Below are 21,684 nucleotides of genomic sequence, written 5' to 3' on the forward strand. Positions count from 1 at the left end.
ATGCTGTACAATAGATTAGCATTGTTGTACGGGCATCTCAAACATGTATTCCTGATGAAATATGCTAATATATTAAACGTTTGGCTGCACAGTGACCGAGTGGTTAACATGCAGGCCTCACAACTCAGAGACCCGAGTTCAATTCCACCCTGCTAGGTTAATTGGCCACTCCAAATTGTCCATAGGTATGAATGTGAGTGTGAATGGTTGTTTGCCTGTATTGATTGGCTGGCGTCCACTCCAGGGTGTACCCCGCCTCTCGCCTGAAGACAGCTGGGATAGGCTCCAGCACCCCCCCAACCCTGGTGAGGGAGGATAAGCCGAAAATGAATTAATCTTAAATATGGTGGTGCCCCTGAAGTCAACCTTTCACATTTATATTCTGAACAAGATGCTTTTTTGTTTTTATTTTCCAAGTTTAATTTTAGTTGTTTCTACCATGTGCCCTTCATGACCACAAAACACAAATATTTGACATCCCTGGCTGACATATTTCATAGAGAGAGCAGGGAGTGTGTCTGTGCTGTGTTTTCTAGCACTATCAGGCTACCACAGCAGTGCACATACCCCGGGCTTGTTGAGGTGCGCTCCAGCCGCAAGCGGTCTTATTTCCTACACCGTCATTCACTTCGTATGGACTCATTTCAAGAGCAAAATGTGCACGTTTTTTTAAGTTTGAGGTGCATATGCGAGTATAATACTCACACTGTACAGCTCTGATTTAACATGACAATGGAGGAGGAGCTACTGTACGTGTTACACTATGTACGTACCAGAGTGCCACTCTAGCTTATTGCTCCTCATGACTCAAACATGACATCATTTATCTAATCCAGTATGAATAATAATGTTCCTTCCTGGAGGCCAAACAGAGGGGAAATTTGCATTGTTCTTTATCTGAATTTGAATATTGCAATATTTATGCTGTTACAGTTTTGGTGGCTGGTGCAAGGACGACAACACGGCAATGCAACAGACATTTTGCAGATGGCCAGTTTGCTGCTGTGATGGTGATGTGCCTCTTATTTGGGGGGGTTGGGGGGGCTGTGTCTCTGTGGGATTCCAAGAGATGAGCGATGGTAGCAACTAGTGAGGCCATTCAAGTCAAGTCCAGCTCACCCTGGGCTGTGAAATGATTCCTTCAAAAGTCGATGGCTCGTGAGGAGGTATGAGGTGGATAGGGTCAAGGTTTAGTTGACCCTATCCACCAAGGAATCCAAGGTTCCTCGTCTTCATCTTGTGGGGATGGAGGGGTGAAGGATTTTATGGTCTGGCCTCTGTCAATCAAACACGTTTTTTTTTTTTTGTACTGAGCCCTCGGTCTTGGAAGGGTCAGAGACCTTAAGATACTAAACTTCTTAGAAACCATTCTTTTAACCATTCTTGACCATAATGATCAATATGTATGGTATATGTATTGTATATAACTGTGGGTAAAACTTGATTTTGTTAATACTTGGGTTGTTTATATTGTGTATTTTGTACTGCTTAACTGATTCTGTATTCTTACTGCTGTGCAATGCAAATTTCCCCACTGAGGGACGAATTAAGGCTTATATTATATTATATTGTATTGTATTGTATTGTATTGGTAAGCGAGGTAAGGTAATATATTGACCAAAACACTGACAAAGAATAAATAGGTTTATTCAGGGTGCAATGATGCAGATCACAAAATATTAATAACCCACGCAAACTATGCACTTTTAAAATACTCCCATTCATTGTATCTGCAATTAATACAAATGTGTATGCATATATATACTATATGACCAAAAGTATTTGCTCACCTGCCGTGACTCACATACGTATGAACTTCAGTGCCATCCCACTCGGAACCAACAAGGTTGAGGAGTGTGTTTATCGGAATTTTTGACCATTCTTTCAAAAGTACATTGTTGGTGGAGAAGGCCTGGCTCTAAGTCTCCATTCCAATTCATCCCAAATGTGTCCAGGTCAGGACTCTTGGCAGGCCAGTTAAGTTCATGCACACCAGACTCTGTCATCCATGTCTTTATGGACCTTGCTTTGTGCACTGGTGCATAGTCATGTTGGAAGAGGAAGGGGCCCGCTCCAAACTGTTCCCACATGGTTGGGAACATGGAATTGTCCAAAAAGTTTTGGTATCCTGAAGCATTCGTACCAAATTTCACACTCGGCACAATGCAGTGTGCCGTTCTCCTGGCAACCTCCAAACTCAGACTCGTCCATCAGATTGCCAGATGGAAAGGCGTGATTCATCACTCCAGAGAAGGCGTCTCCACTGCTCTATAGTCCAGTGGCGGCGTGCTTTACACCACTGCATCCGGCACTTTGCATTGCCGTGGTGATGTATGGCTTGGATGCAGCTGCTCGGCCATGGAAACCCATTCCATGAAGCTCTCCGTGTACTGTCCTTGGGCTAATCTGAAGGCCACATGAAGTTTGGAGCTCTGTAGCAATTGACTGTGCTGGAAGTTGATGACTTCTTTGTACTATGCTTTGTACTATACTCCTCAGCATCCGCTATACTTCTCTACAAGAGAGGAGAAGTATGATCTCAGGGTACAAAGTACATTCAGTGTTTCAAAGTACATTTGAAACACTTCTATGCTAGGACTACGTTAAAAAGCCATAGCATTTCAGTATGTGGAATCAAACTATGGAATGGATTGAGTAAGGACCTCAAACAATGCACAACGATGAGCCAATTCAAGAAACAATACAAGCAGTTGATGTTTGCTAAATACAAGGATGAAGAGTCTTGAACCAGTCATGATGTGCTATATATATCACTATATTGACACTTACTATGGTACACATTATGTCATTGGATGGTCATATCACCTCGTACTTTGATACGAGGCACATTATTAAAAAAAAAAAAAACTTAAACTGTATTATGGAAAGCAGGAAGTGAACAAATGCAACAGTTACTGGTTGTTAAAGTACCAGATGGAGGGGTAGGATTTAATAAGCTTTGCTTCTTCCTACTCCTTTTGGACATGTGGAACTGGGAACTGATTATGGGATGCATGTTCAAATGAAATAAAACTAATACCCTTATCTGATTCTGATCATTTGGATGGGTGAGCAAATTCTTTTGGTAATATACTGTATATAGTAAATCTGTGACGAGTAAAAGGTAGAACAAAACATAACATCATGGTGTCTCTCCAGGACTATTTTCACCATCTACTGCCTGCAGTTATGTTTTTCTGTCTGCTAGGATGGAAGCCTGAGCTGTGTTTCCTGATTGTGGGATTAAATGGACAAAGTGGGGATATCAGGCTGGAGATGACATCAGAGTTCTGCTCTTGCAACAACTTAAGATCCAAATACTTTATTCACTGCTTTTCAAATATAATATACATACATATATATATATATATATATATATATATATATGTGTATGTATGAACCAGTTGGGTCTTGTACAGGTGAAAAGGTCAATGTGTTAGTTTTAGGTCTACATGTGTATTTGGATGAAATGAGAATAATTGATGTCCGTACAATCCTAATAAGACACTTGACTTGACCTTAATCGCTCTTGCATGGACAAGGTCATTGTGTCTCCAACTAAGATGTTTTCAACAGGAAGTGTCCTCATTGATTTGGACTGACAGTGAGTTTATATTGATTCCACTTGTCATGCTTCTGACAGGCGTCTATTCGAGACTGACGAGTTTACTCTCTTTGCAGAGCCATCAGCTGATGCGAGGGAGGGAGTTGGGGATTGGACCATCAATTCCTGTGGACCCGCACCAGTAGGTGTCCTCATTATATTTTAATACATCACCTGGATACGCCGTGATGTCAAGATTCAATAAGGTGATCCTCACACGGCGTGAGAAAATACGAATTGCATGGCTATCGGTGGTGACGACGCGTGATGAATAATTCATGTGCGTTAATGACGGAGTGTACCATCTGCCAGAGCCAAAGGTAATTTAAGAAATCTATCTTAATGTGTTGTCACAGATGTACATGATACAGTAACGCTGCAAAGATGTCTGGATGTCTTGTTCTCAAGGAATAATCGATACAGATCCACTCTCTGGCCCCAACTCGGCGGGATGCCGCCCAAAATGAAATTTAAGCAATGAATAAAACATCCATAGAGCTGCTTTTTTAAATCACATTTTAATTGAGCGTCATTTGCCACGTGATGACATCAAGACCTCCCTCCAAAGAGCCGGAAAAAAAATAAATAAAACAGGTGCTCGACCAAGGACGCTCCCTAGGAATATGAATGGCTGTAAATGTATGAAATATTCATGAATCCCGCCACATTCCGAGTCTATGTTGTATGTTGATGTTCTAATTGCCAATTAAACCCGCTGCTCCTGGGGCCTGATGGTGGCGAGGATAGCACGCTTGTGTGTCCCCCTTCGAGGAGCGGAAGAAGCCTTTTAAGTAGGACAAAATAACAGCAACTTCCGAAATGAATCCGTTCCTCAACAATAATTAAACATTTATTGCGGAGAGCGTCTTGAAGGGCACATGAAGGAGAAATGTAATGGAGAACATGTGTCCTCCTGGAGAATGAAGATGCTCTTCTTAGCCCTGGAAGCTATCTGATGAAAAAGTACACTTCCAGGCGTCTTAGCATTCTCATCACGCCGAACAAGCCTCGTTGGGCCGACCTCATACTTCCGCTACCAAAAAGGTCCTTGAGTCAATTACAAATGTCATCAATAATCCCAAATGAATCTTTGACGTTGTTTTGATGTAGGTACCACTGATGAGATTTTTTTTCCCCCTCCTCCCCTCTCCTTTAAAGTTATTTCTGCACTGTTAGTTTTATAGATTAGATTGCATATGCCGCATCAGGCCGATACTGTTCCAAATTGTTTGTTTTTCAAAATGACCCCCGTGATCCCTGGAGATAGACGCTGCCGACCAGACTCCGCCTCCTCCTTGTGTTTCTCCGTGGAGTGAATAATGAAGATATATAACAGTACATGAATGTCAATGCAGATTTCATCCCTTCTCAAGAGAAGCAGGGACAATATTAAGCTTTATGGTTTCCTGTACTCTATCCCTAATGGCACTAAAAAGGTAACTAAGAGTACACTGCTCAGTACTGACAGACATACTACAATTATGCTTACCTCCAGGTGCTCACGTTGGCTTTGGTCTTTGATATCGGGACATCAACCAATACAGAAATGCAGCAGCTCGTCCCTCGTTATGTCACCGCATGCATTTCACAAATAAAGTAAGACAAAGTTAGCATGCAGGACTCACAGCTAGGAGACCCGAGTTCGATTCCACCCTCGGCCATCTCTGTGTGGAGTTTGCATGTTCTCCCCGTGCATGCGTGGATTTTCTCCGGGTACTCCGGTTTCCTCCCACATTCCAAAAACATGCGACTCCAAAATGTCCGTAGGTATGTATTGTTTGTCTATATGTGCCCTGTGATTGGCTGGCCACCAGTCCAGGGTGTACCCCGCCTCTCGCCCAAAGACAGCTGGGATAGGCTCCAGCACCCTCCACCACGACTTTCTTGGGGACAAGCGATAGAAAATGAATTAAGTTATAGACAAAGTGACACAAGGAAGTCATAACTGTGTAATGATTAGTTTTAATCAGATTAATCATATTTAATCACTTTTTTCAGACCAGGGTTCAATTCCACCCTCGGCCATCTCTGTGTGGAGTTTGCATGTTCTCCCCGTGCATGCGTGGGTTTTCTCCGGGTACTCCGGTTTCCTCCCACATTCCAAAAACATGCTAGGTTAAATGGCCACTCCAAATTGTCCATAGGTATGAATGTGAGTGTGAATGGTTGTTTGTCTATATGTGCCTTATGATTGGCTGGCGACCAGTCCACGCCTGAAGACAGCTAGGATAGTCTCCAGCACCCCCGTGACCTTCATGAGGAAAAAGCGGTAGAAAATGAATGAATGAATCACTTTTTTCCCACTGTGTGTGTGTGAAATCATTTTTGCTGTATTTTATGAAGAAAATTCAAAATTTGTCTGAAGTTAAAAGATAGCATGCATGTCTGAAAATGGATTTGCATCGCGCTTGTCTCTTTAATAGTAACAATAGTAACAGAACACTTAAACAGTGTTATTATCAGTTGTGATATCAGCATAAAAATGTGATATCGGTCAAACGCTATTAAAAAAAAACCCACAGTATACAAAACACAACTGTTCATTCCACCATGTTTACATATCTGTGTCGGCTGATATCGGTATCAGAAATCGGTATCACATTTCTTATAGCAGCATCAGCCAATATTGGTCTGTGTTCGTATGGCTCCGGAAGCGCTATTGTGTAAGTTAAACTAAAGTTTGGCATGTCACGTTTACAACAGCGGTTTCAGGGAAGTAGTCGGCTGTTTTGAGTGTGCGTAAGCCATACATTCAGTCCGAGCTAACGTTCAGCAACATAAGCTACTCGCTACTGTCAACTTAACAACAAAAGCATCTTGTAAGGGTGTGTTTGTGTCTTTTGTGGGAACGTAGTTCAAGCAGGAAGTGGCGGGATATTCGAGGACCTTTTAAGGAGCGGGATAGGAGATCATAGCAATATGAGCTACAGTGCTAACATTACAGTTAGATTTAAACCGCATCCATTCTTTATACGTGAATGAATCATACCTAATGTTTGACATGTTTATGTAACCTTTACTCTTCTGACCCCTGCACAATTTCCGAAGTGTACTTTTCCGAATCCGTCCATCTTGACTTCCATCATTTTTTGCTGTCGTGTGTGTGTGTGTGTGACCTCTTCGCTTCAGGTTTCCTGCCTGGTGTAGCTGACGCACAGCTCGCCCCGCAGGCTTAATTTGATTATGATTGGATGTATGATGGATGTCAAGACTGCGGCGGCGCAAGTGCACAGAGCCCCCCCCACCCCCCTGGGGGCTGCAGCGATCCAGCCTGTGATGGCTGCTCGGTGGCCACCTTTTCACTTGGGGTGGCTTAATTAACTTTATAGTAATGACTGTGAAACTATTGCAGCACAGTGCATTCATCAGGACTTCAGTCTCGTAAAATTGGGAGCTTACTGTGCTCACAGAGGCGTTTAATAAACTGATATATGACCTAGCTTTTGCATTTAATGCTACTCAGGGATCTTTAAGTTGCACATTTGATAGGGGTGGCAGCTTTTAGATATGCGGCAAAGGTGCTGCAGGCCTTTACAGGACGACTGCAGATGATCCCCCGGGGCCGAATCCCTTTACTTGTAACTCAGACCAAATGTCACCTAAATTAAAGTCTGTGTGCAGCCATCAGCCGCACAGACGGAGCTGCCATTTATGGTCACGGTAAATGTTCGTCTTCCTTGTTTGCCCTCTCGTGTGCTCCTCACGCTCCAAATTTTTACCAGATTGATTTTGAAGTATCCATAAAGAGCCAATTCCAACAAGCCAAGCGTCCCATTTTTTAGCGCATTCTTGATGGTTTTTAAATCAAAATGCAAATACCCCCTGCCCACACCCCCCGTGAAAACCCCAGTCTGTGTCAAAACACATTTTGGAGGCCAGTTGTTGAGATTCAGGTACAGCAGACGGAGAATCGAATCGATCCGTAATCCTCCCTAAATCCTGGAAGAAGCCAACAGCGGAACTCCACGTGCCCTCTCCACTTATCGCTTGTGAAGCAGAGTGGAAAGACTCAAACAGAGGGCTTCATCATGCAACGTCTGTGTCTTCTCCAAAGGGGGACACGCTTGCTTTGTGAAGCGATGCCATGTTTGTTGGTGCCATTTGCACTGTACTGAACATCTCAGTGGTTTGGGTTGTAAATCGGCTTTTTAACCGAAATGTGTTCATAGACCGCACTGCTTCTCAAAACTATTTACACCATCCCAACCTGAAGAATATTTAGCATTTTGTGTTCTGTCTCTTTTTTCGCCAATTATGTGATTCCATTTGAATTAAGTTCCATTTTACACTCTTTACATTCATATAATTTTGTAGCCTTTTAGGGCAGGGATCTCAAACACGCGGCCCGCAGGACACTAGTTTGAGGCCATGTCTACAGGGCTCTAATAATGCTTTGTTAATTTTAATCTGAAAAAAATAATTTGTCTACCCACCAACTATATGTGGTTTCTTAAGTTTTTATTATTTGCTGTTTTATTATTATTATTATTAATTTATTTATTACTGATTGATTGACTTTCTTTGTTCTTGATTTGTTTATTTATTTTTCATCTTATTTTGTGTAGAAAAATAAAAATTAAGATATTTGAGAACAGTGGAATGTTTTATCAGAGCTTTTATTGTAGAAAATCGGAACCAAAGCACTGAAAAAGTTTGTATATTTTTCTGTTTTTAATAAATGCGGGTTTTTTTTAATATGTATTTATTTTATATATACATTTTTTTGTTTGTTTTTTACAGGGCTTTGTAGTCCCAATGCGGCACGGCGGTCGAGTGGTTAGCTCGCAGACTTCACAGCTAGGAAACTAGGGTTCGATTCCACCCTCTGCCATCTCTGTGTGGAGTTTGCATGTTCTCTCCCCGTGCATGCGTGGGTTTTCTCCGGGTACTCCGGTTTCCTCCCACATTCCAAAAACATGCTTGTTTGGCGACTCCAAACAAATGTGAGTGTGAATGGTTGTTTGTCTATATGTGCCCTGTGATTGGCTGGCGACCAGTCCAGGGTGTACCCCGCCTCTCGCCCCAAGACAGATGGGGGCTCCAGGACCTCCCGCGACCCAATGACATCTATTGTTAGCGAGCTCATATTAACTAGTTTTCTGGCATTATAATGCACAGAAAAGGAAAAGAAATATGTGTTAATGTTTCATATAAGAATTGTGATTTTAAAGAAAGTGCAGTTCCCATTTTTAAAAGCAACCGAATTGCTTGGAACCGGAATCATCCAAATTCATGCCCAACCCTAGTCCACCACCTCTTCCCCCTGCATACTGTGAATTTTTCTTTTCTCTTATTTTCTGGGAAATACCTACTCTTTTCAGATACAAATGTTGACAGGTCTCACAGTCACAGTGAGGAGCAACTGGAGTCAACTATTTGGTGTTTACTGTGAGGTAATTATTGTGTAACTACCTTTTTACCCCTTACCATCACCAAATAGAAACTCTAGTGCCTGATTGGAATGTTAACTAAATCTTAAATTCGGCTTGGTGTTAAATTAGCCTATCAATATTTTGACTTAGCATCCAGACTGGTGGAGTGCAGAAAACGATGCTATTTAAACAAGGAGTGAGTGAGAGACTGAGTGAGTGAGAGACTGCGTGTGCAAAGAGAGAGAGAGAGGCAGTGGATGAGTGGCACTCAGTCAGTGCGGCGTGTTTGTTTCAGAAAAGAAGGGGGTCACCCGGGAATCCCTCGAAACTGTCTTTTTAAGAAAGAAAACCCGCCTCAAGATGCGTCTTCCTCTTATAGTGGCTCGGATCAACTCGCCGCTTTAGAACCTTTTTCATCATTTTTTTTAAAGAGGATGCACAAAAGTAATGAGGATAATGTCGAGATTATTTGACTAATTGTGTATTATTTTCGTTTATTATTGCCACTTAAATGGACCATATAACCGGAACATAGTTGCTCCTTTTTGCTGCATTTCGGAGTTAATGGACATCCTTTTTGGGAATGCATGCCAACGCGTGAATGCTGCTATGAATTTCAACAACAGAATGTGATATTTTTCTGCGTTCTCTTCTGTCATATTCCTGCAGACATTTCCCACAAGGCGATCTGGTGTCTGCATTGTTGCTCCATGCTGCAAAGTGCGAGCTGATTCTTTACCTCCCGTCCCCCAAAAATATGCACAACGGGCGCTGAAGTTGCACAAGAAGAGGATAATTATTGTGTTTTTTGGGGAGTTTAATTTGCTTGGTAGATAGCCAGGAGGGAAAAGTGTGCGGAGGTGCAGCCAGACTATATGAGGATCGGCACACGGTTTTTGGTGCCCCCACGCAGAGATGCCAGTGCGCGCCGTGACCACCAGGTTCATGTACAAGGGACTGTGCACCATCCCCGATGTCCTGACTTACCGGACCCCTGTCAACCTACCTGAAGACGAGGTGGAGGGTGAGTCTGCCTACCTGTTGGGGCTTTCTTTTATTCACTTTTACACTAGGCCGAATGTACATGGAATTATCATAATCATGTATGATCAGAACCTTGGATAGCTCCAGGCTGCATACATACACAGCATCAATTTTGGTATGTTTTGCCACAAAAACACCAACTTTAAAATGAACTAAAAGTAACTTACTAACCTACGCTAAAGAGACAACCTGATGTCATCGAATACAAGAGTTGAATGTGAAATATAAAATATTAATGAGTTGAGTATTTTATGGGAGCCTTATTAAGTACACCAGTATGATCTAATCCAGGGATCTCAAAGTCAATTTACTTGGGGGCCACTGGAGCTAGGATCTGGGTGAGGCTGGGCCGCATCAGGTTTTCAAAAAAAATAAACACTTTTCAGTGTTTTGATCTCAGTCATGGATGATGAGAGAAAAAGCAAAACAGGCGGGCTCGTTCGCTTGCGTATGGGCGGGCGGGGCAAAATCACGTAAATTGTGTCCGGTGTGCATGCAGCTTTAAGCTGTTATTTCTGGGTTCATGAAACCATACGGCATCCATATCAAAGTATTAAGGCGGGGGCATCAAACTAGCATCCTGCGGGCCACATTTGGCCCGCGGGCCGCGAGTTTGAGACCACTAATCCATCCATCCATTTTCTATGCCGCTTGCCCTTACTAGGGTCACAGGGGTATGCTGGAGCCTATCCCAGGTGACTTTGGGCGAAAGGCAGCTTAAACCCTGGGCTGGTCGCCAACCAATCGCAGGGCACATATAGATAATGATTAATTTACACCTGTGGACAATATAGAGTCCCCAACCAACCTAATAAAAAAAAAACCCTGTAAGCACGGGCAGAACATGCAAATGCCACAAATGGAGAGTCGAACCCAGATCTTCCCGATGACCTGACTCTCTGGTAGTAGACAACCACATTGTATCACAATAGGCACCTTCCAGTAGAAGCGCACTGCATCATACGTTGATATGCAACTGCGATCACAGTAATAAACACATTAGTAAATGAATGCCTATAAAAGTAATATACCATTGAGTCTACTCATTGGCTTATGCAGGTGTACACAAGTATTTTATATTGAGTCATATATGATTAGTAATGCTGCTCATTATTTGCATCTTTATTACTTTTGGCTGACTTTTTTAAATTGCAATGTCTCATGTTGAGCAGGCGCACGTGTGTAATGTATAGCACAGATGCAGCAGCCATGGACGATACAGAACCATGGAGGTGGTGGCGAGTGACATTTAGCAGGGCTGAATAGCTGCTTCTTAATGTTAATGCACCGTCACCAAAGATGGAGTGCAGGATGAGTCTAAGGTCCAAGTTGTTTGGGCAAGGGGCTAAGGTATAGAAAAAAGCCCTGAAAGCAGGCTGAATGAGAGCTCCATAGTCGGAACCTGTTGTGCATTTTAATGGACAATAACCATATGTATTTGTCGAATATATCTAGTGGATGGAAGCCATTAACAAGATGGACGACTGATACATTACCAGATTTCAATTACATCCGCTTTTCCCCGCCGCACTTTTTGTGTTGCTTGATGCATTGTGGTCCGTCATTAATTAACAAAAAAGGAATCAATATACAACAATGCTGCCACTGGTAAGATTTGTATGAGCTTCCGACATCCCTCTTGCTTATAAAGTGTAAGCTGTAAAAAACCCAAAGGTGGTGTTTGGGAAAGTAATGCAGACGGAGCCGGCAGGCTGATTTGCTATTTGTTATGGAGTCTTTTAATATGAAGCTATATTCATATCTTCTTATGTTGGTAGGTTGCATGGTGGTCTGCCTTTGCTTGGAGCCCCTCATTTGACATTGACATCCACCGTCTGCAGTGGCAAAATACATTTGCAGCAAAAGGTTGATGACGAACAGTAAAACGAGACATGCATTGTATGTCAATGGAGGGACTTTTGTATTGTTCAATAACGTCGAGTAGAACCAATAATGTCTGAGGTCAGAAGTCAAGAATGTGCTTATGATTGTGCTTGTAGCTTGAAGTGGCGCAGAACTGTACTGCATCATTCTGAGTGAGGGGTTTCCACTGCAAATTGCAACCATAATAATAATAGTTATATCATCCTGTTTTTAAATGACCGTTATTACCTTTTGTAAAGGTTGAACCTCAGGGTGTTCTTGGTGGATCTATTCTCTCTAAAAGTTCCTCTTTTTAAGTACTTCTCCTAATCATTCATTCATTCATTCATTCATTTTCTACCGCTTTTCCTCACGAGGGTCGCGGGGTGCTGGAGCCTATCCCAGCTGTCTTCGGGCGAGAGGCGCCAGCCAATCACAGGGCACATATAGACAAACAACCATTCACACTCACATTCATACCTATGGACAATTTGGAGTCGCCAATTAACCTAGCATGTTTTTGGAATGTGGGAGGAAACCGGAGTACCTGGAAAAAAAAACACGCATGCACGCACAAACTCCACACAGAGATGCCCAAGGGGGGAATCAAACCCAGGTCTCCATTCAGATTGCACATAAACAATTAGATTCCAGGACTGGAATGCCACACGGTAAGAACCAAGCAAGTATGTAGACAAAAAGCATTTGCTTATAGTCGTGGAGAGTCAAGTAGTAGCTAAGCCAAAATAACACGAGCAATGGGCTGCATGGCGTATGAGTGGTTGGCACACAGGCCTCACAGCTCAGGTTCAATTCCACCCTCTGTAATCTCTGTGTGGGGTTTGCATGTTCTCCCCGTGCATGCGTGGGTTTTCTCCGGGTATTCCGGTTTCCTCCCACATTCCAAAAACATGCTAGGTTAATTAGCGACTCCAAATTGTCCATAGGTATGAATGTGAGTGTGAATGGTTGTTTGTCTATATGTGCCCTGTGATTGGCTGGCCGCCTTTTGCCTGAAGACGGCTGGGATAGGCTCCAGCACCTCCTGTGACGCTCATGAGTATAAGCAGTAGAAAATGAATGAATGAATGAGCACGAGCAATGGTGCTGAAGATGGGTATACACTCTGGTGACGCCCACGGTTATGACCGAGTGGCTAAATGTTTTGGCTTTCTGGAAGGAGTTACATGATTTCTCATGGGAAAATGGCCCTTCTAGAACAAATAAATGAACAAATGTTCCACTTCATCAATGTATTTGGACAAAACAAAAGACGCCAGAATGACAGGTATTCAGCCTCAATGGCGACTGTAGCGTTTTGGGGGTAATCATCATCAAGCAGTATAGTGAACGGATCACTCCAGGGGGAATGTCATTGGAACAGATGATGGCCAATACACAAAACACACCTCTCCTTTGTGTCACGTACACTTGTCATAAACTCTGATGCGTGCTGAAATAAAAGCCCGTCCCTCCTCTTTCATCAGCGACAATGCAGATATTTTATGCTTTGGAATGTGATCATAAATCACGCAATAAATGTTGCATTGCCGTTTCTTTTCAGTACAGGTTAAAAAAAAAAAGAATCCAATTAATGCTGCAACTCATTGTGCTAATGACTAAACTGGATATCTCTTAGAATTATTATCTGCCATAAATTCCTACACGCGCAACATGACACGACTCACCTTTTCATGGCGCTGTAAAGACTACTGTTTTCACATGCAAACAAATAGTACAGCTCAGTGACTCACAGATGGACTGCTTTGCTGTGTTGCCAGTGTTACTGATGCCAATTGGACATCATAAAATGTCCCTTTTAAAGGCATCCCAGCACATTCTGCTAGTTACACTCTTGAACTCTGTGGTGCTTCCCACTGTATTTATACAGGAAAATCCCCACCCAAGCATAGCCAAACTTTGACTGTACTATAGTGGTAGCATCACAATATACCATAGCAATCCCTCGCAAATAGTGTGTAAATATGCCCACTATGGGTCGGTGCTGCAGTGGTATCCTCCGTCCCTTTCCCAACCTGCCTGTTGTTATTGTCCCTCCATTTGAATTTGATATTATCTGCCTCCATGAATCACCACCTTATCGTGCATGGGCGACCTGGTGACGGCCAAATCTGGTTCTTGGGACATGGCCCGGACGCCTCCCTGGTGAGGTGTTCCGGGCATGCCCAGCTGGGAAAAGGCCCCGGGGCAGACCGAGGACACGCTGGAGGGACTATATCTCACAGCTGGCCTGGGAAAGCCTTGATGTCCTCCGGTGGAGCTGGAGGAGGTGGCCGGGGACCGGGAAGTCTGGGCTTCCCTACTGAGACTGATGCCCCCGCGACCTGGACCCGGATAAGGGGAGGAAAATGGATGGATGGATTATCTGCTTTCCATTTTATAAAAGCTCAACCTACCATCTTTTCCTGCGCAACATCATGAAGGCGACACTAGAAGTGGGGGGAAAAAAACGGTCACAGCAGGTTGTTTGCTTAAGAGTAACCTTGTTTTGTTCCTTGCTAATGCCGCTGCAGCATGGCGGTTTCACACTTATTGCACAAATGAAATCCTATATGATCAATTTTAATCCCATTTATTGTCATCCTCATCCCATTTCAAGATTCTAGTAAAAAAAAAAAAAAAGATTCCACTTCTGCACATCCTCCAGAACAACCCTCGTGGGACTATCATAAAATATCATAACAGTGCAAACATGCTACGGATGTCTTTTATAGCCGTGCAATTTCCAGCACTTGTAATTACTTTTTATTCCCTCTTCACTTGTTGCTAGGCAGAATTTGTGCAAATTTCTATTTGAACGATTTCCGCATGCAAAAACAGTACTTTTATGTGGCTTGTTTCACCCCTATCTGCTTGAGGCTGTAACGACTGCAAAAGGATGTGACATCACGTGCAATATTTCACTTTCTCATGCATTCCAAATCATTATCAAAGTTTTAAAAAAATACATTTTATATGTAATAAATAATAATAATAAGAGGTGTTTGTAAATTTACCGTACAAAAAGCTAAAAAAGGTATGAAAAGGAGATGTGTCTCCATCACTGGAGTTAAATTCTGGAATGATGCCAACATAAATTTAAAAACATGTCATTCCTTTTTGGTTTTTAAGAAAATGGTTTGTAAAGCTATTTTTGAAGTTTATAAGTGTGATTAATTTTCTGTTGTTGTTTCTTTGCTTTTCTGGAGGTTGGTAGCCTAAAAAGCTGAAATTATAGGATAGGCTTTTATAAGCAGTTTGCTTCTGCCTATGCCTTTTCAGTCATTATTATTCAACACATGAATTTTGATTTTGTGATTATGTTATTGATGTCAATATTGTGTACAATATTTGGTGTTGTCATGACTGAATAAACTAAACTAAAAAAAAAAAAAAATAATAATAATACATTTTATTTGTATAGCGCTTTTCAGAGTACGCAAAGACGCTTTACAGTTAAGAAAAAAGAAATAAAAAGTAAAGTTGAGTAAAAACAGAGCATTAAAATACAATATCCATACATTCATTCAGAGCTAAAAACAGGGCTAAAAGCGGGGCGGGCTTTTAATGTGTAATTATCGCATGCTTTTAATTACCGCCTATTTGTCTTTGTGGTAGCTAGTGAATTCATTTTAGTCTGTATTAGATGTGAAATTGGAAGAAAAAAAAAACAGTGGGTATGGCAGTGCATTGTATGGTCCAGATGTGAATAGGTCATCTCATTAAAAAGGTCAAAATTATGTTAGCATCGCATGTGGTTTGTTTTATGACATCATGCATTTTTAACAGTTACAGCTGTTTGATGTCACTTCAAAAGTCACGTTTTGGCTGAAACGAGTAGTCTGTGACATTCACCACGTTATGTGGCATCAGAAATATGACATTAACTTTCTATACCCACGCATGCCACTGGTCACAAAGGTCAACGGGGGTCTATTTTATGTCACATGGAAGGTCAGAACACTTTCAAGCCCTTGTTGATAACTCAGCATTCGGCTTCTCTTTTTTGGCGCTGATATTTAAAATGGGGCGGTACGGTGGTTGAGTGGTTAGTGCGCAGACCTCACAGCTAGGAGACCAGGGTTCAATTCCACCCTCGGCCATCTCTGTGTGGAGTTTGCATGTTCTCCCCGTGCATGCGTGGGTTTTCTCCGGGTACTCCGGTTTCCTCCCACATTCCAAAAACATGCTAGGTTAATTGGCCACTCCAAATTGTCCATAGGTATGAATGTGAGTGTGAATGGTTGTTTGTCTATATGTGCCCTGTGATTGGCTGGCCACCAGTCCAGGGTGTACCCCGTCTCTCGGAGAGATCCACGCATCCCTAAATGTTCTTAATCTTCCTTAAATTGCCCTGTGATTGGCTGGCGGCCAGTCCAGGGTGTGCCCCGTCTCTCGCCTGAAGACAGCTAGGATAGGCTCCAGCACCCCCGCGACCCTCGTGAGGAAAAAGCGGTAGAAAATGAATGAATGATATTTAAAATGAAAGCACCCCTGCAAAAGAAGAATATGTCAAGTCTCTCATGGAGGTTAATGGGACGCATAATTGAAAACAAACACACATAATCGACCTCATCAGTCTGTTGGGCTCAGATGTAGTGGAACTGACTATAAATACTTGAGTTGTGATTGGAAAAATAGGTCCGTTGCTTCTAAACACCCAGAAGATGGCTTATAATATAATATCACTTTACATATTTTCATTTTGTGAGCAAAAGCCTCTAGCGCTAACTCCATGGATTTAATTTAATCTCAGTGCTTTTTAGGAACTTTCGCGTTCACACAGCCGCAAGTATTATCAACCAATTTGAATTGAATTGATGGAACAACGTGCTCATCATTTATTAGAGTAGGTGATGCATTGCAGCAAAAAAATGTCATGAGTCTAAAATCAGGGTTTGTTCTCTCTTTTGTCATTATTCTATGACTGACTGTGATCCGGTGACGCAACATTTCCGCTTAGCACGATGACTTCCCAACATCTTGTCTTATATATATATATATATATATATGAGTCACCCCTTCTGTATCGCTCCTTGTCAAAGATGGCTTGTTGAAGTCTTCCAATCATCAAAATGAAGTGTGCAACATCGAGGCACCTTGCTGTCATATTGTTGCTGCTGCTGCAGGGAGAATGATGAGTTCAATGAATCCCATCCAGCATAAGGCTTTTCATGGCCTGGTGCTGGCATTAAACAACCAAGCTGTCAGGCCCTCATCAGTGTGCATCAGCATTGTTTTTCTAGCCGTATGTTAATCCGACAGTACCTACTGTTTGTGTTCGATTCCAATCGCCATGTATATAGTTACAGTAATCCCTCCTTGATGGCGGATCATTGATTTGAAAGTGAGGTTGTAGTAATGTTGCCGTTTCCGGTTCTATGACACAAACTGCAGCATGTCAGAAATGTACCTGCTTTATCCGGGCGGGGTACACCCTGGACTGGTCGCCAGCCAATCAGACAGCTGGGATAGGCTCCAGCACCCCGTCATGAGGAAAAAGCGGTAGAAAATGAATGGATGAATATTAATTCCATGCCCTGTGATTGGCTGGCGACCAGTCCAGGGTGTACCCCGCTTCTCGCTTGAAGACAGCTGGGATAGGCTTCAGCACCCCGGCGACCCTCGTGAGGAAAAAGCGGTAGAAAATGAATGAATGAATATTAATTCCATGCCCTATGATTGGCTGGCGACCAGTCCAGAGTGTACCCCGCCTCTCGCCAGAACAAAGCTGGGATAGGCTCCAGCACCCCCGCGACCCTCGTGAGGAAAAAGCGGTAGAAAATTAATGAATGAATATTAATTCCATGCCCTGTGTTTGGCTGGCGACCAGTCCAGGGTGTACCCCGCCTCTCGCCCGAAGACAGCTGGGATAGTCTCCAGCACCCCCGCAACCATCATGAAGATAAGCGATAGAAAATGAATGAATATTAATTCCATAATTAATGACTGCTTTACATGTACTGTGTTATTTTTGCTAAGCCAAGTGACTTACTTTTTCTCGCACGGTTTCTGTAAATGTTGTTGTTGTCTAAATGTACACCATGTTTGCAGACCACCCTAATATGTTTGCCTGTCCAATCATGTCCTTGCCTGCCCTTGTCTTGTTCTACCCACCTGCTCTTTTATAAGGTCTCTTTGTTTACTTCCTAGGCTCAGCTGGACTATTGTTAACCCGATTTTGACTTCATAAGACATTTAGTCTTGTGCGGATGGGGTCTGTGTCTCCATCGCAGTTCACAGTCATTTGAGTTGTTTCTGTCTATTGTGTGTTAGCCAATCATCCCAATCCGCCCAGTCTGCCCTTGTGTCCTCCCCAGCTGTGTCTTGTAATTAGTCTGAGTGTATTTGACGTCTCTGTCCAGTCCTCCTGTCTTATCCTTGTTTTTGGTCATGTCGTTCTTGCTGTCCTTCTGGATAATTACGTCGTCTTTTGTTCTTCTTTGTCCTCCACTTGTTGGCCCCCATCACCTTGACAATGTAACATCAATAAGTCATCACGATAAATAGCATAGTGGGAGTGGTTATAGTTACCGACAGCAGGGGTATCCAAAGTGTGGCCTGGGGGCCATTTTTGGCTCTATTTGCTTACATTGAAGGAGACCAAAGACGAGTTTGAGTCGCACAGGAAATGGTCAGCTTGCTATCTAACTCACTATGCGAACAAAATTAGTCAAGTCGAACGCTTACACACGTTAACATTACTATACCTGCATCTACAACCTGCAAGACATGCTGGGTAATCTCTAATATCTTTTCATTAAATGTAAGATTTAGAACCACTAGCTTAGCAGACAGTATATTGACTTACTTTGGTTTGGTTTTAGCATCTTCAAAGCAGGGCGACACGGCGGTCTAGTGGTTGGCGCGCAGACCTCACAGGGTTCAATTCCACCTTCTGATATCTCTGTGTGGAGTTTGCATGTTCTCCCCGTGCATGCATGGGTTTTCTCCGGGTACTCCGGTTTCCTCCCACATTCCAAAAACATGCTAGGTTAATTGGCGACTCCAAATTGTCCATAGGTATGAATGTGAGTGTGAATGGTTGTTTGTCTATATGTGCCCTGTGATTGGCTGGCCACGAGTCCAGGGTGTGCCCAAAGACAGCCGGGATAGGCTCCAGCACTCCCCGCCACCCTCGTGAGGACAAGCGGTAGAAAATGAATGAATGAATCTTCAAAGCAAAAAAAATGTATGAAAGTACCCCCACCTACTGTAAATGAATGTTTGAGTAAAAGTAGCATTATTATCCTTTACAGAGGGGTGAAAGTGTTTCTTTTTCCTTAAATATTCACACTCCTCTCGGAAAAAGGAACAATCAGCAATCCGGCACCCACTGTGCGGGTTCAGTGAATTCATTATTTGTTACTGGCAGCGGGTCATGACATTGACTCAAGGGTGGCGCCAAAAGAAGATAACACTCCAGCCCTGCCACCAGGTCTAATGTAGACAAATGTGTAGTGTGTGTGATTTGTGAGGCTCTTTTTTTCCACGCAGCATCATTGGGTGTGTCCACGGGGGAGTACAGTCAGCTGGCCTTGCGTACAAGACACCAACTCGCATGTATCATGGCTGTGTTGCTGCTGTTTAACTTGCTGTCTATCTTAATGGAGGAGCTTTTCAATCATAAGGATCACACACAGCAGTCGTTTTTGACTGCAAGATTGAAAAAAATAATGTCTCATGAGAATGTGCTTCAGATTGTGCAGGGGTGTCAAACGGCAAGTGGAGATGTTGTTATGACTGGGGTTTTCAACAGAACAATGCTGCAGTTGATGATATGTTTAAGAATCTCTTTTTGGGGCTGCACGGCGGTCTAGTGGTTAGCGTGTAGACCTCACAGCTAAGAGACCAGGGTTCAATTCCACCCTCGGCCATCTCTGTGTGGAGTTTGCATGTTCTTCCCGTGCATGCGTGGGTTTTCTCCGGGTACCCCGGTTTCCTCCCACATTCCAAAAACATGCTAGGTTAATTAGCCACTCCAAATTGTCCATAGGTATGAATGTGAGTGTGAATGGTTGTTTGTCTATATGTGCCCTGTGATTGGCTGGCCACCAGTCCAGGGTGTACCACGCCTCTCGCCCGAAGACAGCTGGGATAGGCTCCAGCACCCCCTGCAACCCAATGACATCCATTGTTAGCTAGCTCATATTAACTAGTTTTGTGGCATAATAATGCACAGAAAAGGGAAAGAAATATGCGTTAATGTTTCATATAAGAACAGAGGTGAGGAAAAGCGGTAGAAAATGAATCAATGAATCTCTTTTTGGAAGCAATCTTCCAACAAAAGTGGCTTACTATCAGGTTGATATCCACTAACATGCAAAATATTAGCGTTTTTTTTTTTTTTTAAACATTGCAGATGTGCAACTGCTCTGTTTAGCACCTCCAAGAGAATATTGGGATGCAGGTTGTGGAGGAGATCAGCCAAAAGAGAGCGCTTGCCAAAAGATGCACTTAATGAAAGGCACAGCGAGTGTAGCGCCTCGCCTTCTGTCACAAGCAATTGTGCTTAAAAGTCAGTCTGGCAGCTTTTGGACTCTGATCACTGATGTCTACTGCATTCTGAACAGGAAGGCCTGTTTGTTTTCCCACATGACTCGGATGAAACACAATCTTTGAACAGCCAAAGGGGTCCATGTCAATCAAACTGTGGAGAAAGAATCCGAATAGAACAATTATTTATGTTTTTACAAGGTTACAGGTCATTATTGACTGTTGTTTAAAAAACTAATATACATATTTTACAGCATTTAAATGATTACTTAGCGGCACAGTGGTCTAGTGGTTAGCGCGCAGACCTCACAGCTAGGGGAGCAGCGTTCAATTCCAGCCTCGGGCATCTCTGTTTGGGGTTTGCATGTTCTCCCCGTGCATGCGTGGGCTTTCTCCGGGTATTCCGGTTTCCTCCCACATTCCAAAAACATGCTAGGTTAATTGGCCACTCCAAATTGTCCATAGGTATGAATGTGAGTGTGAATGGTTGTTTGTCTATATGTACCCGAAGACAGCTGGGATAGGCTCCAGCACCCCCTGCAACCCTCGTGAGGAGTAATATTACTTAAATATTTATATAGCCACTTCTTTTTACCTCTATTCTTTCATTAGAGATCCGTGAGGCGTTCAAAGTGTTCGACCGGGATGGGAATGGCTTCATCTCCAAGCAGGAGTTGGGCATGGCCATGCGTTCCTTGGGCTACATGCCCAACGAGGTGGAGCTGGAGGTCATCATCCAAAGACTGGACATGGACGGTGAGCCTCACGTGTGTTTCATTTCATTTTGATCCCATGTCTGTGACGTGACCGCTTTGTTTGTGTATGTGTGTGTGTGTGTGTGTCATCTCAGGCGACGGTCAGGTGGGGTTTGACGAGTTTGTCACATTGCTCGGTCCCAAACTGTCAGCAGCTGGGATGCCGGATAAGTTCCACGGGGCAGACTTTGACTCTGTGTTTTGGAAGGTTGGTTGGGCCGCTAACACGCTATTGATCCTCATAATGACATATAACACATCAACTACTTCCACAATGCAACCACTCATGGGGACAACATCACACAAAAACTAGTACACATGCTTGGATCCTTCAAGAAATGACCCAAGTCCCTGAAATCCCTGCTCTTGCAATTTGGCGTCATGATGATGACTTCCATGTGTTTGCGTCCTATTTATTATTGTGTTAAACAATGCCAAAGTTTCAGATAATGAGGTTTGCGCATTTGGACGTGAGCCTTGAAAGAAGTTTGGGATGGCTCAAAATGCTGGGTTTCAAAAGGCATGGTAAAACTGCCCCTTTTGTGATGTC

At 43.0% G+C, this 21,684-nt stretch overlaps 1 protein-coding gene across 5 annotated transcripts in view; it reads left to right on the forward strand.

Moving 5' to 3' along the window:
• Positions 1–21,684, forward strand: part of cabp7b (calcium binding protein 7b) — a 44,307-nt gene that overhangs the window by 20,445 nt on the left and 2,178 nt on the right. For 4 of the 5 annotated variants that reach the window (XM_078794137.1, XM_058064578.2, XM_078794138.1 and 1 more), the window contains 3 exons: positions 9,646–10,000; positions 20,992–21,135; positions 21,230–21,342. In XM_078794137.1, coding sequence (XP_078650263.1) covers positions 9,892–10,000; positions 20,992–21,135; positions 21,230–21,342 — 366 coding nt within the window. In that variant the 5' untranslated portion in view covers positions 9,646–9,891. Of the gene's footprint in view, positions 1–9,243; positions 9,421–9,645; positions 10,001–20,991; positions 21,136–21,229; positions 21,343–21,684 lie in introns of those variants that run through there. The other variant, XM_058064581.2, reaches the window with a different exon arrangement.

This window comes from Doryrhamphus excisus, linkage group LG10, assembly GCF_037039965.1.
Source record: "Doryrhamphus excisus strain RoL-2023G ecotype Guam linkage group LG10, RoL_Dexc_Guam_v1.1, whole genome shotgun sequence".
Taxonomy (NCBI): Eukaryota; Metazoa; Chordata; class Actinopteri; order Syngnathiformes; family Syngnathidae; genus Doryrhamphus; species Doryrhamphus excisus.